The 17,033-nt window shown below is 48.1% G+C and overlaps 1 protein-coding gene across 8 annotated transcripts in view; it reads left to right on the top strand.

The window, feature by feature from the left end:
* The window catches only part of PRRC2A (proline rich coiled-coil 2A), a 2,343,739-nt gene that overhangs the window by 2,265,024 nt on the left and 61,682 nt on the right, over positions 1-17,033 (top strand). For all 8 annotated transcript variants that reach the window (XM_069635075.1, XM_069635076.1, XM_069635077.1 and 5 more), the window contains one exon: positions 7,055-7,121. In XM_069635075.1, coding sequence (XP_069491176.1) covers positions 7,055-7,121 — 67 coding nt within the window. The remainder of the gene's footprint in view (positions 1-7,054; positions 7,122-17,033) is intronic.

The raw sequence follows: 17,033 nt of genomic DNA on the forward strand, positions 1-17,033 counted from the left end.
AGACTGATGAATCATCCACACGACATGTAACCCAAATGTGCACTTCCATAGTGCACCACGACACAGTCCACGTTTGCGACGAACGCCACATATCTCCAAAGGCGAACCATCCCACCAATACTGCAGTCACCCTGACAGACCCAGATAGCGTCCACTCCTTCCAACCCAAAGTTACCAGCAATGCCTCATTGCACACAACACCTGTGCTAATGGCGCACAAAGATATCACTGACGATAAGCACAGTGCGTCTCTCCATGTCGACCACCCTCACGACACAGTATTGTGATTAAATGGTAGCGCCCCTTCCTATGAACCACTCCCTAAACTCCCAATTGTCTATTTCTCACAATTCCATTTCAACCCTGCTCATAATGGGAGAATGTGCACGTGTGTCTTCCCATCTACAGTGAGGGCCACAGCCCAATAAAGCTGTGCCAATACTTTTTCCCTTTGCACAGTCACTTTTTGCAGCACTACCCAAATTGGATGCGGTCACATTTCAAAACACGCATGGACCAACCGCATACAAAATCTTTGCATTGCATATTGTCATTTCTGTACACCACTCCTTTTTTACCGTGCAACACTCCCAGTACACGTTCCGCTTGTTTGCAAAGCCCCTCCACCACAAATGTCTGCTAAAGAAGGCAGTATTGCAGCATCCTAACACCCACAGCACACCTTTAGGTATGCAGACAACATTGCAACCCTTTCCACACCCACCTCAACACTGCACTTCCAAGCAAGCGACCATGTGTCACCCAACATTATGCACAAACGTTACATACGTAGCCAGTTCTACCCATCTGCCTCAAACCATCAAACACCCATGCACAAAAACATGTCACACTTAGCAGAAGCCACAACCATACTGCAGCCTGCATCACCCCTACGTACTACCGATCACACGCTTTTTTGTCACTGCCAGCCTATGCGCACCACCTTCACAATGTTGGGCCTACTTCATAAATGTGCACACAGCAGAGTAACCAGCCACATATAAGCTGCCCTTCAACCATACCCACTTCCATAGTCTCATTACGTATGTACTGCACCCTGTGGCCACACTACTCAACTTCTCACTGCACCATCTCCTGCAGCACACCAAAAGCTGTGGCATATTCCAACTATCACCACAACCATGGTATGCACAATTCACGCTTTGCAAGTCACTTTTCCTGCTGTAGCACGTCACCAATGTGCTCCTCACACATTTCCCAAAGATCACCACCCTGTCGCATACACTGCCAAACCTGCATTGCTCCAGTGAAGCTGCTCCTTGCATACATTTCCCCCCACCGTAATTGAACAATACATGTCAGCATATCGCCAACTACCACTATGCACATATGCATCACTGGCACAAGCATTGCACCCAGTGCCCACACAGCGTGACTTTTCTCTGCAGCAACTCCAACCACAGAGCACCGCCATGGAGGTATGCAGTAACAAATTGTAACAGTTACCATAATGTACAAACAAGACACTCTCTCCTGTATCCCTGTACACTTTCAATCGCATACTATGGGCGTACCCACTACCATTCACAAACTATTGTGCCACTGCCAATCTACCCACAATCTATTTGCAACAGGGGCCTATAACAGCTGAAATGGGCTCTGCACCCATTCCTTACATTTCACCACCCTCTTAACTCATGCACATTGAAAAATGCATTACTGGCGTGTGTGTCCTCCAGGCCTAGGCTCTTGAATGCATGGCCTGCGGCCATGCATCCAATAGTCTAGGCCTTGAACACACTCACGCCAACGTAATGCCACAAGGCATGTCTCCATTTCAGCTTCTGCGACAATCCACATAGACACCACTGCCACCAACACTCCTACCCAACCTGTGCACCGCCATGCCGCTACGCAGCAGGAAATGTCAGGTCCAGTCTGAAATCTTCCTGCAGGAGTCATGCTGGCCCACCAAATGCCCCCCCACCCCCCCTGTCTGCCTGCCCAACAGTCTCTTAGCCGATATATCTACCAAGCTGGCAAACACAAGGGGAATGGAGAAAATAAAAAACGCAGATCTTCACTGGCACACAGATGCCCTCAGGAACTGGATGCCTCTGTGGTAATCTGCTGCCTATGCTGAATTGCTGATAGGCTTTATTTAATTGTTGCAGTTGAATATCAGTAAGTCTTAAGTTCATGAGTCTCTTTCCTTCACGAGCTTTCACTGCAAACTTTCTTCCATGAATACTTTGCTCAAACTTGTGTCAATGCTGAATCACTCTCTCATGTGTCTGTTGAGAAGCACAGTACTTTCTTCCGCTGCATTTATTACCTTAAACTTCCGACTTGACTTTTTTTAATTGTCTTTTTCCTTTAGCACATTTACATCTAAAAGCAATGGCAAAGACCGGTTCTATAGTTTCTCCCTTGCTCGCCGTTGAACTGGTGAAGAGCCTGCATTTTTACCTCAATGTATTCACATAGGCTCTCTTGACGTCTGGACCACTTTTCTGAATTTCTTCCGCGCAACTCCTCATAGCAATTAGTCGTTCCGACCGCCCACGACGCAGAGCTGCTTTTGAAATTCCGATTCGAATCTCGTCAGGAAAACACACAACACGCACGCACAGCACGTTGGCTACATACTGGGGTCCTTTTCTCAAATGTAGTCCAAACAAGGTATGCGCAAGACGGAATGAAAACGCTTGCGGAGATCTGTTTGCTTGCTTGTTAATAATACCTACTGGGTTAGTACTAACAAAATTATATTTTACTCGACTGATTAAACCGAGCTTCGGTTAATACAATTACACACGCACTTTGCACAATGAGTTCACAGTTCCTTTCAGACACGCGCACGCTTGCCGATTTCTGTATTGCACACACGGTACTTCTCACGGTAACTGGATCTTAAACACAAGGCTTTTTGATTCGGAAAGAACAGTTTAAACTCTTATCTCTCTCCAATGTTCAGAACTATATTACACTTAATAACTTAGTAACTTTTAAAGGGGAAACTTAACTTGCTTCATCTTTACTCTCTATCCTGCTTCAAGAAAAGACTCAAGGTTCACTCTAATTTTCTGTAGCTACTCTTTTCATTGAGTCTTCCTCAGAATCTAGGATTTCTTGAATGCTTTTAGAATTTATTCACAGAACTATGGAAACTGCTACCTGCCTCTTGGAACACTATAATGAAAGGCAGTTTAGAATCCTCTTAGACATTCCAAACTACCTCACACACAGTTCAGCCAATCACTGCTGTAAAGTCAAGCCTCCATCTTGCCCTGGGGAGACAAATGCTTCCTGATTGCCATATTAAGGAAAAAAATCATACTTCCAAACACTGACCTCTTGCAACAAGACTCATTCCCAACACAGAATGCTTAAATCGTGTACAGTAATGTGGGAATCTAAATGAGCCTTTAGCATGCATGCATGCATGCATGCATGCAGTGACTTGGAAACCTAACCATGCCCTGTGGAATCCTGACAGTACCCCCTTCGTAAAGCCCCGCCGCAGAGCCAACTTTCTCTGGATGTAAACAATGACATTTCCTAACCAACCTAGGAGCATGTACATTTTCAACCTTCTCCCAAGATCTCTCTTCCGGTCCATAACCCTTCCAATCAACTAAGTACTGAAGCTGTCCCAAACCACTCTAGAGTCTAATATGGCCTGAGCCTCATATTCAGGAAACGCTGGACCTGGAGCTTCACGAATTCTGGTGTCATTTCTACAAATCTTTAATAGATTTACATGGAAAGTTGGATGAATTTTTAACCCAGGTGGCAACTTCAATTTCACAGAGACTGGCGAATAAACCTGTTCCACCTCAAATGATTTAGTTTTTTCAAAAAATGCCAATAAAATGATGTACAAAAAAGCCTGTGGTTTTTTTCTTGTAAGAGCTAGGAACAAATGGTTTGCAGTGCTCAGTTCCCCAATTTCCTGGCTTTCATGAACAGGTTGAGTGGAAACGATAATGTATTTTGATGTGGTTATCAATCGTTTTGAGAGGTAGGCGGTTTTGGCCATTTTTGCCAATTGGACATGCGTGGACGGAATGGAAGAAAGGGGTAGGAAAGCTGAATTGGAGGACAGAAATGCATACATTTCTGAAAAGTAGACAAAATTCCAAGTTTAGGAACGGGTGACTTGTGCAGGTCAGGCAACAACTAGGTAGGGGAAAATGCCATAGTGTGGGGAAAAAGCGGGAAAATGTTCGAAAAAAAGGTATATGGTGGACATGGTTGGCTTGGTACGGCAATGGCTTCTATGAATTTTTAGAAAAACAATGTTCCACTACATTCCCCCGACACTTGCAGTTAGGAAAGCACACATTTTTTGTAGTGTTTCACAAAACAAGCCATGGTACACAGGCGTTTTATGCTTACGGCCTGAAGAGACGTATTTAGCATGTGTAAATCAGGAAAACCAATGTGGTGAGGAACAGCAAGCATGCATGTTTTGAAAGAGCACAGGCAGACATTTTCAAGGGTAGGTGACTTGTGCAGGTTACAAAAGTGTATGGTGCCTAAAGCAGCGACTAAATGTAGGGCACATTTGGGAAATGAAAGGGTTGTGTGACAAAGAGCACCAGCAAATGGGTTCAAACGTTATGAAAACAACACACAAAACAAATGTCATACCATCCCGCGTTCCCACAGGTGTCCCAATGAAAACGGTACCTCACATGTGTGGTTGCACCTACCTGAGCGCCAAGGGGAAAGCCTACAACACGGGTAATCCCAAGTCTTTCGGCACAGCATAATTTCAGGAATTCTGCTCATGCACACACCCTACGGATTTGGGCCTTGGGTGTCCAAGCCACCAAGGAAAATAGGGAACCCCATGCATTTCCGAAAAGAGGACACAAAGTCAGACCTCTGTGCATTCCCACGGGTGTCCTCTTTTGGTAAATTCATGGGGTTCTTTTTTTTCTTTGCTGGCTTCGACACCCTAGGCCCAAATCTGTAGGTTGCCCACATGAACAAAATGTGCTGTGCTGAAAGACTTGGGGTTACCAGTGGGTTACCCTTTTCCTTTTGCGCCCCGGTAGGTGCGCCCACACATGTGGGGTACCGTTTTCGTCAGGACACCTGTGGGAACGCGGGAAGGTATGAAATCTGTTGTTGGCGACGTGTTTCGGTGAGTGGACAGAGGGAAATGTCTCTGAAATTGGCTGGAAATGAAGACAATTCTCAGACATTTCGCTCTGGCCTCCCACGGAAACACACCGCCACCAACACATTGGGGGTGGGGGAGGAGGGGAGTCACAGCCCCCCCCACCCCCTAAAATGCAGTCTACCATTTTCACTTTTTTCCTTTGGTAACCCAACTCCCCTTGGCGCAGATGGGCCCAATACTGTGCCAATCTGGCCCCAGGGTGCCCAAACCTTACTGCCCCACCCACTGGGGGGCCGGTCCCACAATTTTTGGTGGCCCTCTCCCCCCTCACCCCAAATGGGTGGCGGGGGCACCTTATGCAGGCCTCCTACAAACTGCTGCGTGAGGTACACCCCCCTCCATTTGGGGTGGGCGGGAAAGGGCCCCCAAAACTTGTGGGACAGGCCCCGCAGTGGGTGGGGCATTAAGGTTTGGACACCCCAGGGCCAGATTGGCACAAAAGTGTGCCCCGCTGCGCCAAGGCAAGTTTGGTAAACAAAGAAAAATTGAAAATGGCAGGCTGCACTTTAAGGGGGCTAAGGGGCACCCTACACCGGCAGGAAATTTTCTAATGTACTGGGGGTTGACCCTCTCCCCCCACACCAAATGCAGGAGGACGACATCTCATTCAGCCCTCCCTGGGTGCAGATAAGAGGGCGGGGGTTCTCATGCAGCCCTCCCTGGGGTTACATGCCCCTTCCTAAGAGCAGATAACTGCCCCCAAGGAGGGCTGCATGACATGAGGGGGGGGACACAACCCCTTTCCATAAAAAAAATCCCTGGTGGTCCAGTGGGGGGGGGGGGGGGCACTCCCCCAACACCAGCCATGATATGTCTTTTATTTTATTTTTTTGCCCCCCACCCCTGGGGGCAGATGGTCACCCAGCCGCCCCAGGGGTCTCCATGCATGTGGCCCCATGCTTTGGGGCCACGGTGGGGGAGGGGGCCACTTACCTAGTAAGCAGCCCCCCTCACTGTAAAGACACCCCTGGTGTCTAGTGCCATTTCTGCCCACAGATCAACGTCGTTGGAAAGGGGAGAATCTCCCCTTTCCAACGACACCTCCCTCGATCTCCGGCTTGGAATACAGCCGGAGATTGAGGGGGAGAAAGGTGGAGACTCACCTTGTGTTTTCACCGCAGCAGCCCGAAATGGCTGCTGCAGTGAAAATTACTTTCACGTCGGCATGAAACTGAAGGTAATCCAGCCCCTTGGCAGTGAGGGGGGGGGACTCCTCCTCCCCCCACCCCCTCACATAGCCCGGGGGTTGGATTACTGTTTTGAACGATCCCTGCTTTGCATATATATATAATTAGTTTGTGTGATATTATTCCTTGCTTATTATAGTCATTTTTATGGTGTTTGCTTGGCCATAATTAAATATAGTATTCATATAGCTACTTGTCTAAATGCAATCCTTGATGGAGTCATTGTGGACCCTTGACCAGGCTCACAGCTCACTAAGACTTAGCTTTGACCACTCTCCATTGACTGCAGCTGCCTGAGTTGTCAGTGTTCACTAACTAGTTTGCCTTCCTAACATCTGTCCACCAGTCCAGTTTATAGAAATTCAGTGTAACAAATTCTGCCGAAATAAATGTGTTTAATTCGGCCTGGCCAAAGTGCAGACTGTGAAAACACATATAACCTTTTCAAGAATACCAACCTAAGATGAGTAGCCGCTTCTGTAAAAGCCCTGAGACACTGCCTGTCTCACCCCTTACTTTGTGGAATGTATTTGCTACCTCACTATTCAGGCAAAATCATACATTCTTTTTAGATTTTCTTTTTTATTAAATGTACTTGTTTCAGTGAATATGTGGCTTTAGTTTGTTGTACTCTGTTGCAAGGTATTTTGACATGGTGGTCCTGTTGTCCATTATTTCTTGAATTAAGGTGTTGATTTTGGTTTAATTTCAGGCTGAAGTCTCCAGGCTCCAACTACGGTGGTGTGATCAGAGCTCAACGGTTCAATATGTATCAGCAGGTAAGAAAGAACAGAGTCGGCCAACAAAAGTAAGGCAAGTTTAGCATGCAACCAAGTCTTTACCTATTCCAGAACAGACTGGACTGCTTGTCCGCTCCTTTCTTTCCTGGAAATGCTGAATCTCCCCTATTAGGGAGAATTCTCAGAAATGTGCTAATTCCCTTCTACCTTAGAGACCCCCAGCTCTTTTGCTGGACTTTAGGACTTTTAATTTCTAACCTGGAGAGAGTGAGACCTTTTTCCCAATCTCATGTATTTTTCTGTGATTTGGACTCCGTTTCTTTTGACTTTGGAGTCTGACAAACTCCATAGGCATCATCTTTACATTGTGACACACAGCACCTTCAGTGCAGTGGCACAGGGATGTCGCTTACATTTCGTAGAAAGGTTTAAATACAATCTCTTGGCAAAACTACTGTTTCCAAGAGAAGTGAAGTGAAATTGACTTGACTTAAATTTTGTAACTTTCTAGACCCAGCACACACTATCTTACCATAGAGTGCTGGAGGGGTTACTTAGTATCCTCTTTGTTTAGTTTCTCGTGTAACCTTTTTTATGTTACCCTTTCTACAATTAATGGCTGGTGGCAGTGGTTTACTTTTTACTACCATTGTGTGGGTTTACTGCGGCCTGCAGTAATACACCCATGGGTGCCAATTAGGTCAAAATGGGCCCCAGTCTTGTTTTTTCGCCATTTCTTGTTGGAAAGGTCCTTCTTGAGATTTACTCTGTGCTCCAAACCAGGTTTGGTCCCTTGGTTCATTTTGCCTTTGGTGGGATTCACATGTGAAGCTCGCCTCTGGCTCCAGCATGTCTGGGGCAGGAAGTGAGGGAGGTTCCCGAAACTCCCTGTGCTTAATCCCCTTGGTTACAGGAATACACCCAAAGGTGATTGGCCAGCTGGCTGTCCTTGGAGGGCAGCCACCCTGCTGTGTGATTAACAGCTAAGCTGGAATGAATGGGAGCAACCGGCATAAAAGGCGAGACTTTTGGCTTGGAAGGCAGAGTCGACCACTGGACGAAGGAATCTGAAGAATAACTTTGAAGAGACGCCTGCTGCAACTCCTGGACCGTTTGTTTGCCCAGTGAAGCCCTGCTTCTGTGCTGAAGCTCTGAATTCACCTCGACTAGAGAAGACCTGCAAAGGACGACTTCTCCCCTTGGGTTGGTGGGATCAATCGACCCCAAGACAAGCTCATCTGGAAATCCTCTCGGAGCTGGCTGTACTTCCATTGCTGCTGCAGGAACCGAAGTGCCAGGGTGAGGAACACCAGAATAGAGTTTGTATTTTAAGTCCGACCCGAGCTCCAGGAAAATCCTTCCTGACTCCCAGGAAGCAGGACTGACCAAGCCTGAGCCACCTCAACAGAGCGCTGGACCCCAGATTCAAGGAAAGTCTGAAGTGGTATCCTAGAACTGCAGTGTTGCTATTTGCTATAGATGCTAGGAGCTGAAACTGCGAAGTGCTGCTGAATTGAAGTTTGCGCATTGCTGCTGCCGCCTACCTTCCCTTTGCAGTGCAGGAGTCCCCTGACGTCGTCCTTGTCCCCACGACTGAGGCCCAAGAAAAACAGGATCTGCAGAGCTGTACAAGAGGAGAATCCAGCTGGAACCATTTCTTCTAACCAAAGGTACTGTAACACTAAGGGGACTTATCTCTTGTTGTGTAGTCTTACTTGTTCTCAGTTGAGACTTGTCTTGGTTGCTTTTGCAGAGTTGCTTGCAGCTTTGCCCTTCACAAGCCTCCCAGCTTGTGGCCCTTCTGTGAATCTAAATTTCGAATGGATTGTGTCCTCCAACGTATTCCACATCTTTGACATGTAATGTCCACAGCTGCGTACTTCGAAAACTTTTTGGGCAGAGAGCATCCTGCGTCTATGGCGTTGGGTAGATGTCCCTCGAAGGCCTCAGTCAAGGGCGACGTCACAGGATGTTATAAATGGGACGCACAGCGCCCGGCGCCTCAGTTTCTTTTTTCCGCAAATGTGTTTGCTTCGGAGACTCTGCATGCCCCGTGTATTCCTCGTGAATGTCTTCTTCTTCAACCCCTCCGACTCTGCGGTCTGGCTTTAAGGCCTGCCGGGACTGCAAGTCGAAGATGTCTATCATGGACCCGCATCGCATTTGTTTGTGGTGCTTGGGCGAGAGTCATGACACCGACGACTGTTCCAAATGTCAGTCGCTATCTGCTTAGGCCTTGCAGGAGGTAAGGGGAAGCTTCAGGTAGGTAGGGGTTCTAAACCTGGTAAACCTAAGGGCATGTCCACCGACGACTCGACGGGCGACTCTCCGCGTCGGATGAGTCCCGGGAATCTCAGTCCCTGGGTGGTTTGCGCCATTCGTCTTCCTCGTCTCGGCATTCCAGGAAGCACGGTCACTGGTCGCCTCACTGGTCGCCTTCCCTGTCCTCCTTGGAGGATGGCGCCACGAGGAAAGTGGCTTGCCCCACGAAGTCCTCGACTCCGGAGGAGTGGGCAGCCTTCAGGGAGCAGATGCCGGCGATTTTCCAATTCCAGGGCACAGTTCTGTCCGCTCCTTCACAAGAAGCCGGCAAGGAACAGTCTCGATCTGTGGCTCGTGCGTCTTCAGGCTCGGGTCCTCAGCACGATTCTCATCGGGAACCTTCGAGGTCTGGTTCGGACAAGGTTTAGGGTGATCACCAGAGACGTGCTTACAGATCTCGGTCCTTGTCCCTAGTGAGACCGTAGAAGTCTGGTAAGGGCTCGAGGTCGGCGTCGACGCCCTCGGCGCCGTGTCCATCTGATACGGATGTAGAAGCCTTACCTTCACACCAGTTCCCGGCTCAGTTGTCGATGCCGAATCAGTCTACTATCTCGACGTCGAGGCCGTCTGTGCCTTCGGGGCCTTTTGGCCGGAATTTGCCGATGGGGGTCCCTGGTACGGTGGATCCTCCAAGGAAGGCTACTTCCAAGTATGTGAGGCCTGTTAAGGACTCCAGACCCTCTTCTGTCCCGAGGCAGGAGTTTTTCCTCCCTCTGGATGACATCTACGAGGAGAGGTCAGATATAGACTTTGCCCCTGTTGAGCCTGATGTGGCTTCTGTCTTTTCCAGGGACAGTCAGTTGGATGAGTTACGGCAATCTCTTCATGATGCCAGTGGCTTGGAAACTTCTCCTGAGGTGGAATTTAGCAGGCCTGAGCCTGGGTCTCATGCTGAGTCGTCCTACAGGAGACTGATGGCCAGAGTCACAGAGTCTTGGTTGGTCTAGTCCTCCAGAAGATTTTGTCCTGGATGACTTAACAGATATTTTGGATCAAGGTCCGTCCTCTGACCCAGTATTACCTAACAAATCGTTAACTAAAAATACTGCCCTTCCGGTAGCGACCCCAGCTACTTTTCATCTCGTCCCACTCTCAACAGTTTGCTGGTTCAGGCGACTACAGCCACCTCGAGGCAGGTGGCGTACCCTACCATCCCTCCTGATAGGGATGACAAACGCTTTGACAGTTGGGCAGGCAAGGTGTTTTCTGCGGGCAGTATGGCGCTGAAATCGGCCAACTCCACTTGTGCCTTAGCAAGATTTTCACACACACTGTGGAATTGTTTCTCTAGCGGCTGAGCATATTCCCGAAGGGGAAGAAAGGGATGGGTTCCTTGCTCTCGTGCAGGATCGCAAGGATGCCGTGTGAGAATCCCTTCAGTCATTACATGCAGATTTCCGTGGTTGCGGAAGTCTGGTTTTGCTCCGGATGGCAGTCTTTTGAACATGCCCTTTGATGGCGCGCATTTGTTTGGCAGCAAGGCTGACGAGAGCCTGGACAGGTTGCAGACCTCAAAAGCTGCAGTGAAATCTTTGAGCGCAGCTGTGCGTCAACCTCTGCCTTTCCATCCTAGGGGACTGCAGTGGAGGGGAGGTTCTTTAAGTTGCAACTCCTCCTTTGGTAGAACGAGAGAAACCGCCAGTCAAAGAAGTCTGCGTAAAAGTACCTGTGATGGTTGGGGAAATAGGGGTGCCAAAGCCGCTCAGGCAGCTGCCTCTTTGCCTTCAGGCGCTGCCGCAGCCGCTCCGAAACAAGCATGAGGCCATGTTCCATTGTTCGCCGGTTGGGGGCAGACTATCTCAGCATCTCGAAGAATGGCAAGCTATTACTTCGGATGCGTGGGTTCTGGATACAATAGCCCATGGCTACTGCCTTCCCTTTCTAAATCGGCCTCACGACAATCCACCGGGGAACATCTTTGAAGCTTCCAGATCTGCTCCTTGTGCAGGAAATCTTGACCCTGCTGGAGAAAGGCGCTATAGAACTGGTGCCTGTAGCAGAGGGGAAAAAGGGATGGTATTCCCCATATTTTTTGATTCCAAAGAAAGACAGGGGATTGGGACCCATCTTGGACTTGCGTTGTTTGAACAAACTTCTCACAAAGGACAAGTTCAAGATGGTCACTCTTTCTCAGGTCCTCCAGGCCCTTCGACTTCAGGATTGGTTGGTGTCTCTTACAGGATGCTTAATTTCATGTCCCGATTCATCCAAAGCACAGAAAGTACCTGAGGTTTGCGGCTGGCAACTCACACTTTAAGTTTCAGCTCCTGCCATTCGGATTGACCTCTGCCCGAGGGTCTTCACCAAGCTAATGGTGGTGGTGGTGGCAGCATATCTCAGGCGAGGGGGGCGAGTGGGATTCATGTCTACCCCTATCTAGGCGACTGGCTGATCCGTGCGTGTTCTCCCGAGGAAGCGATGGATCATCTCGGTCTCACCTTCCACTCCCTCCACAAGCTGGGCTTCTCCCTCAATTTCAAGAAATCGCATCGGATAACTTCCCAGCAGCTCCAGTACATCGGGGCTGTGCTGGACATGTCCTTGGGGAAGTGCTCGCCTCCCAAGGTGAGGGCTTATCATATTGTGTAGATGGTGGAAAAGTTTCAACATGCCCAGCGTCTACCGGCTTTCGAATTCTAAAGATTGCTCGGCCTCATGGCATCCTGAATTTTTCTGGTGCCAGAGGCCAGGCTGAGGATGAGATCCCTGCAATGGGTCCTCAAGATGCAGTAGACACAATTCTCAGGCAAGATGTCGGATCCCGTTCAGATTCCACTCTCGGTCTGCCAGGATCTTCTGTGGTGGGCCAACAAGGAGACCCTGATGAAGGGGGGAGCAGTTTTGCCAATCGTGGCCGGAGGTGACTGTAGTGACGGACGCTTCCCTCACAGGATGGGGAGCTCATGCCGACGATTTGACCGCCAGCGTTGGTCTCCATCGGTGCGGGGGAAGAGTGTCCTGATCACGATGGACTACACAGTGGCCATGCATTACCTCAACAAAAAAGGTGGGGGGGGGGGGGTAGGGTCACTCCCGTGGTGCAGAGAGGCAATGCAGCTCTGGTTCTGGGCGATCCAGCAGGGAATTTTACTCTCGGCAGTTCATCTGGCCGGAGAGGACAATGCGGCAGCGGACGCTCTGAGCAGGCAGAGCATGGTCTCTCACGAGTGGGAGTTGGCTCAGGAAGACCTTCTGGAGATCTTCGCCCTTTGGGAACACCACAAGTGGATCTCTTCGCCACCAGTGCCAACCGGAAGTACAAGAGATTCTGCTCAAGGGAATTTCCTCTGAGAGGAGCCTTAGGAGACTCATTCGTAGTGGATTGGTCTTTCCCACTTCTGTACACGTTTCCTCTGGTCTCCGTCATTCCTCAAGTGTTGAGGAGGTTGCGGAGGTTCGGATCCCACATGATTCTCATTGCTCTGGATTGGCCCAGGAGAGCATGGTACCCGGACCTTCTGGTGTTCTATTCCTGTGGTTCGATCTTTCTTGCTTTCTTTGGACCACAGGGGCCTTCAAGTAGGTACCATTAACGGTTACCTGGCAGCGCGGTCTATCTCCAAGCGCTCGTCTGAAGAATGTTCTTACTTTAAGATTGGGATCTGAATTTGGTCTTCAAATTCCTGATGGTTGCTCCATTTGAACCTTTGCACTCTTGTCCTTTGAAACTATTTTCTTTCAAGACAGTGTTCTTGGTGGCAGTTACTTCCACCCGCAGAGTGAGTGAATTGCAGGCACTTTCATCTAAGCCACCCTTTACTGTGTTCCACAAGGATTGGGTTGTGCTGAGGGTACGTCCTTCCTTTCTACCCAAAGTAGTGTCTGAATTTCACTTAAGCCAGAACGTGGTTCTTCCTTCTTTTTATCCTGGTACGGAAGAGGAGCGACTCCATAGGTTGGACCCTAGGAGAGCGCTGACCTTTTATATTTCTAGGATGCCCAGGGTCAGAGTGGACGATCAGCTGTTTGTGGGGTATGCTGGACACCGATTGGACCAGGCTGTTACCAAACAGACCTTGTCCAGGTGGATTATCCTCACCATTACTGAATGTTACCGATTGGCGGGCAAGGAGCCTCCTGAAGGGTTGCAAGCTCATTCCACTAGGGGCGTGGCTACTTCCACAGCCCTGCATCGGGGAGTTCCTATTAGGAATTTTTGTGATGCAGCCACATGGGCTTCTATCCATACCTTTGTTAAACATTACTCCCTGGATATGCTCCATGGTCAGGATATGGCCTTTGGTAAGGCAGTTCTTTATTCTGCCATCTGATTGTGTATGCTAAATTATTTTCCCTCCATTTTCTGGTACTCCTTTGGGAGTCTGTCAAAGATGTGGAATACGTTGGAGGACACAATCCATTCGAAGAACAAGTTACTTACCAACTGGTAACGTTCTTAGGACTGGATGTTCCTCCAACGTATTCCACATCGTCCTCCCAGCCTGCCCCTCTGAAGAATGTCCCATGCTATAGCAGCTTACGTTCCCGCAAGGCTATGTGCAGTCAAGCAAGCATTGGGTATGTGCATGTCGCACGTTATGGAGGAAAAAACATAAACTGAGGCCACAGGCGCCGTGGGTCCGATTTATAACATCTGGTGACATCGCCCTCGACGGAAGCCTTCGAGGGACATCGACCCAAAGCCATCGACGCAGGACGCCCTCTGCCGAAAATGTTTCAGAAGTACACAGATGTGGACATTACATGGCAAAGATGTGGAATACGTTGGAGGAACATCCAGTCGAAAGAACGTTACCAGTTGGTAAATAACGTGTTCTTCAACAAAGACTTCTAAAACATTGTGCAAGACTTTAACTTATCTACAAGAAGTGCTTTAGCTCACCTAGTCTTCTGTTCAATTGACATTGGATGGCCTGGCTCCCTGAAAGACTCTTCTTACATCTGACTTTGTGTTTTAACTTTCCTCCAGGAAAAGGTTACCTTACTTTGCATTGGGGGTTAAAAAGTACCTACCTGCTGCAGAATATTTGTATAACCTTTTTGTTTTATTCCCAAACCCTTTTCTTTGACATCAACTCAATATTGCTCTAAATGTACATATGTGATATATGAATGTCCAGTGTCCTAGATATTTGTCACCTCAGGGTGTGGGAAACCTCTGTGTGCCATCCCGAATGGGTACTTGCTGATTTAGAGAAACTAAGAGTGTGTATTTTGAAGTGTATTTGTGTTACTTGTATATTGCTCCCTTCTGAAGAAGGTTTATTGAACTGACTGTTAAATTAATAATTGTTTAATCAAGAAACCTTGAGTGTAAGAGGTTGTTTGAATACGGTGAATCTCTGTGTAAAAACCCTACTACTCACCTTGACCCCTCTTGAGATGAGCCTGGCTTCTCATCCACACTACCAACCTGTGTAGTACAGACTTATACCAAAGGTTGGGGTTCCTATTGCCAGGAGGTCAAGGTTGCTGTAGTCTCACAAAGGGTACTGCACACAATCGTGCCTAACTGGGAGAGATCAAGATTGGGGCAGAGATGAAGCCTCTAGAGGCTCTACTGCTCTCTCCAACAAATTATGCTCCGGTTCTGGTACCCTCCCATGCTTCCCCAGTAGGTGGTTGCATAACATCTTTCACCCACACATGGGAGGGAATAACGTCAGATCACTGGGGGCTAAAAATTGTCAAAAGATTATTCAATAGAATTCCTAGGAATACCTCGCCGCCATCCTCCTCGATCAAGAAGAATATCGTCCGAACCTCTCGATTTTTAAAAGTTTTGATATTACTACAAAAAGGAGCGCTAGAGCTAGTTCCACCTCTTGAAGAAAACCAAGGTATTTATTCAGTATGCTTCATTGTGCCAAAGAAAGCTCTAACAATGTGCCCTTCCATGCACATTCGGGGAATGTTGGCTTCCTGCATTTACCTAGCATTTTGCTAGTGCGCCTCATCTGCATCTAGTATTTTTGACTGTGTATTTTTGCCTATTACATTTCCTATGAATGTATGGTGAATAATGCCCAACCTTCTTAGCAAGCTACCCAATCCTGCTAACCCACTTGCACTTAGTCACCTTAGCCAACGCAGTCCACTACTATGTACCTGCCTACATGCGCACACTATGCATCTGCCACCATTCTACACAGTTCTATTAAGAACCATCCTCTACATAATCCCCTTACAAGACCTCAACATGTCCCAGCCCACAGTCCAACTAATGCACTTGCTCGCACCTCCTAAGCAGGCTGATATGACCACCTTACCCTGCAGCCTCCAACAGAGAAACCTCAAACTCTGCGCCAGACTCCCAAGAATTTATGATCTAAGGCCCACCTCACCAATAAACTTCCAAGGGACGCGCAGCCCATCACCAACACCTCTTCTCACAAAAATACCAACGGCCAACACCCACTCCAGCTCAACTGCTGACTCTTCAGAGATCCTACTACCCCTCTGAAATGCCAACACAAGGCCCAGCCTCTATCCGCTCAACCCACTCAAATTGGCATAAAAGGCGCACTAATAAACGCCCGCTCCATGGTGGGCCACGCCACAGATATAGCTGACCTAATCCATAATGAAAACATCGACGACCTGGCCCTTACTGAATCTTGGCTTCACTCTGCAGCAGGCCCCTCAATTATGTTGGCTATCCTGGATAATTACACCCTCATAAGACTAGATCGCATCACCGCCAGAGGTGGAGGACTTGCCATAATTGTTAAGAATAATCTAACCCTAAGACTCTCCACACCCCATAATATAAACTCTTGTGAATCCCTCACTGCTAAACTTATCTCCAATACTCCGACTATCACCATTCACTTGATATACAGACCGCCAGGCCCTCTGGGGTCCTTTGAGGAAGACTTCGCGAACATACTATCAGACCACCTTAAAAACTCAGCACAATGCCCCATTTTAGGAGACTTCAACCTCTGTTTCAGTGACCCCCTTGATCCCAACGCCTCACAGATTAACAACACCTTAGAGGAATTTGGATTCATCCAAAAGGTCACAGGGGCCACTCACATTAAAGGAAGGACCCTTGATTGGATTGCTGAACATAATTGCCCAACTACTGTCACTTCTATACTGCCTCAGCCTTGGTCTGACCATTACCTGATATCCTTCACGCTAGAAGTCACACCCCCCATTAATACTGGTAGCATAGCACCCGCTGCTCCTTCCAGAAATAAAAGAAATATTACTCCCGAAAAACATATTCCCCTTATTCTTCCCACACTGAACTCTATCTCAGACCAGACCGACCCTTCTACCATGGTAGACATTACAATAAAGTGATGCTTACATCTCTAGACGTTATAGCACCACTGAAAATTAGAAAGAGTAAACCCTGTCTACATTTAAACACTTGGTTTTCGCCCCATCTGAAAGCAATTAGACAAGAGAACCGTCTAAGTGAAAAAACCTGGAGATTAGACCCAGCAGATCTCAATAAGAATAACTTGAATAAACTAGACGCCCTCTATAAAAAAAATCATCCTGGCCAAACAAACATCTTACAACCTCCGAATCTCCCAAGCCAAATCGAATACTAAAGAACTGTTCGCTATCCTCCGAGGTAGAATCACCAATTCAAGCTCCTGACTCTTGTCTCGAGGACAGAAATTGGTGCACAAGCATACAAAATGCCCTGGC

The sequence above is a fragment of the Ambystoma mexicanum genome, chromosome 13 (genome assembly GCF_040938575.1).
Source record: "Ambystoma mexicanum isolate Mex_15411 chromosome 13, UKY_AmexF1_1, whole genome shotgun sequence".
Taxonomy (NCBI): domain Eukaryota; kingdom Metazoa; phylum Chordata; class Amphibia; order Caudata; family Ambystomatidae; genus Ambystoma; species Ambystoma mexicanum.